At 36.8% G+C, this 2,323-nt stretch overlaps 1 protein-coding gene across 1 annotated transcript in view; it reads right to left on the bottom strand.

Moving 5' to 3' along the window:
- The window catches only part of LOC311227634 (uncharacterized protein), a gene marked incomplete at both ends in the record, with an annotated part of 53,569 nt that extends 51,769 nt beyond the window's left edge, over positions 1–1,800 (bottom strand). Inside the window, one exon of the mRNA XM_084313356.1 lies at positions 1,723–1,800. Within this exon, the coding sequence (XP_084169482.1) occupies positions 1,723–1,800 (78 nt within the window). The remainder of the gene's footprint in view (positions 1–1,722) is intronic.
- Between the last annotated feature and the right edge of the window lie 523 nt (positions 1,801–2,323).

Below are 2,323 nucleotides of genomic sequence, written 5' to 3'. Positions count from 1 at the left end.
ACTCTTAATAAAGGAGTAGCTTGATGAGCCCCTATTTTAGAAAGAAAGAAATACAAATTATTATCATTATATATATATATATATATATATATATATATATATATATATATATATATATATATATATATATATATATATATATATATATATATAATTGTATTTAATTTTATTTGACAAATCAGCTAATCCTATATATAGCACATTATTCAAATAAACCTACAAATGTTTACAAATTAGGACTTATAATGCATATAAGCCACATGGGCTGCAGCTGATAGACCCCTGCCGACTGCACATGCGCGGCTACAGGTGAGGAATTATGTTCAGGCCAAGGGGTCTAATTGACCTTTCAAATCAATCACTTCATCATGTGAATTTTCTTCAAAAATTCAAATATTGAAAAAGTCGTATGAATATGTTCTGTCTATTTCTGCTTATAGGATTTAGAGTTGATTGAATTTAAAATGAACTCATGTTCCCAACTCTGGCTCTGAGTGCATGAAAGACTTCAGCTGCTGCTGTCAATTGCAAACAATATTTCCCACTCAGCACAATAAACAAGGCTCTATACACTTTAAATGCAAGTGGAATGTGTTTTCTGGTATCACAACGTGTATAGATTGCAACTATAGTATCTATTCTATCTATCTATATTAAATGTCTAATTATAGTCCTCTATCATCATCACACTGAAGAGTGATGAGTTGCCATTTTCTTATTTCTGTATGAACTGAAAAACAGTCAAATGCAACCATCGTTGTAATAGTGACATTCAATTAACACAAAAGTGATACAGAATTATATTTGACTTGTTTTCTCAGCAGGCCATGATACATTGTTATGCTCTAATTACTTTAATTTAATAACTTAAATTCAGTGCAAATGTTATTACATTGTTGATTGAAATGCAACCAACATTTTATTCTATCCTGCACTATTTGATGAATGTGAACTATAGCACCAGACCAAAACATTTCTTAGCTTGAAAGTAGACTATGCACGTTATGGGGAGCTGTTAAAGCCATAAGCTATTTTAGGACCGTTGGAGGTCATATAATGACTGATATTTATGTATTTCCTCCGAAATGGAAATATAGCATTTTGGAATGATATACTGTTTAATTCCTTTTAAGACATGCAACCATAATATGAAAATGCAGCATTAATCCAACAAACGTTTCCACTTAACTTACACACAGTTATACACGCAGAGCACTCATTTGGACTAGCAGTGAACATTATTCTGCCCAATTAGCTCTCACTTGAACAGTCAATGCAAGTTCTCGTTGGATGTTTTAAGTAAGGGAATTGCACAGTCTTGAACTAACGTTAACCTATAAACTGCCCTTAATGCAGATGTTTGCAGAGACATGTATAAAACCTACACAATTGCTATCACTTATTTAACCTGTTAACTGCACACCTATATTCTGTTTACTTCATGGCAAAGATATAGCATTCAGCCCCAGTTTGAAACACTGACTTATTAAAAAAAAAAAAAAGAAAAAAAAAAGGCTATAGTCTGTGGAACAAATGGGCACCTTAATATGTTATTTTTTTGTTTCAATTGTCGGTTATACTTTCATCTCCTCAATAGCATGTTTCTCCCATTTAGTTGCATAAATGTGGAATCTGATGACAGCTTTTTGTTCTGGAATAAACATGGAGGTGGAGGTGTCATGGGCCTAACTTGATGAAACACCAATGAAGGGAAGTGCCCACTTGATAAACCCTGGTGATGTGCTGGCTCTCGCTGCCTCTCTGTGTACATGTTGGGTTGTGGTGGTCATTAGGGGCCATGTGGTAGGGTATAGCATCTATTTATCTATACACGTTGGGTTGTGGTGGCCATTAGGGGCCATGTGGTAGGGTATAGCATCTATTTATCTATACACGTTGGGTTGTGGTGGTCATTAGGGGAGGGGCCATGTGGTAGGGTATAGCATATCTATCTCATGTTGGCTTCTTCTTCTTGTGGCCATTATGGGTCATGGTAGCATCTTTATATCGGTTGGCTTGGTCATTATGGGTCATGTCACGTGGCAGGGTAGCATCTATCTATCTACACGAGCATCTATATCTATGTATACATGTTGGGTTGTGGTGGCCATTAGCGGCCATGTGGCTGGGTATGTATATCATCTATCTCACGTTGGGTTGTGGTCAGGTGGCCATTAGGGGCCATGTGGCTGGGTATGTATAGCATATCTCACGTTGGGTTGTGGTGGCCATTAGGGGCCATGTGGCTGGGTATGTATAGCATATCTCACGTTGGGTTGTGGTGGCCATTAGGGCAGTGGCGGCCGCCTGTTAAATCCTGTTA

This window comes from Notolepis coatsorum (genome assembly GCF_963971535.1).
Source record: "Notolepis coatsorum genome assembly, chromosome: 4".
NCBI classification, from domain to species: Eukaryota; Metazoa; Chordata; class Actinopteri; order Aulopiformes; family Paralepididae; genus Notolepis; species Notolepis coatsorum.
This window is presented reverse-complemented; position numbering and strand designations above follow the sequence as displayed.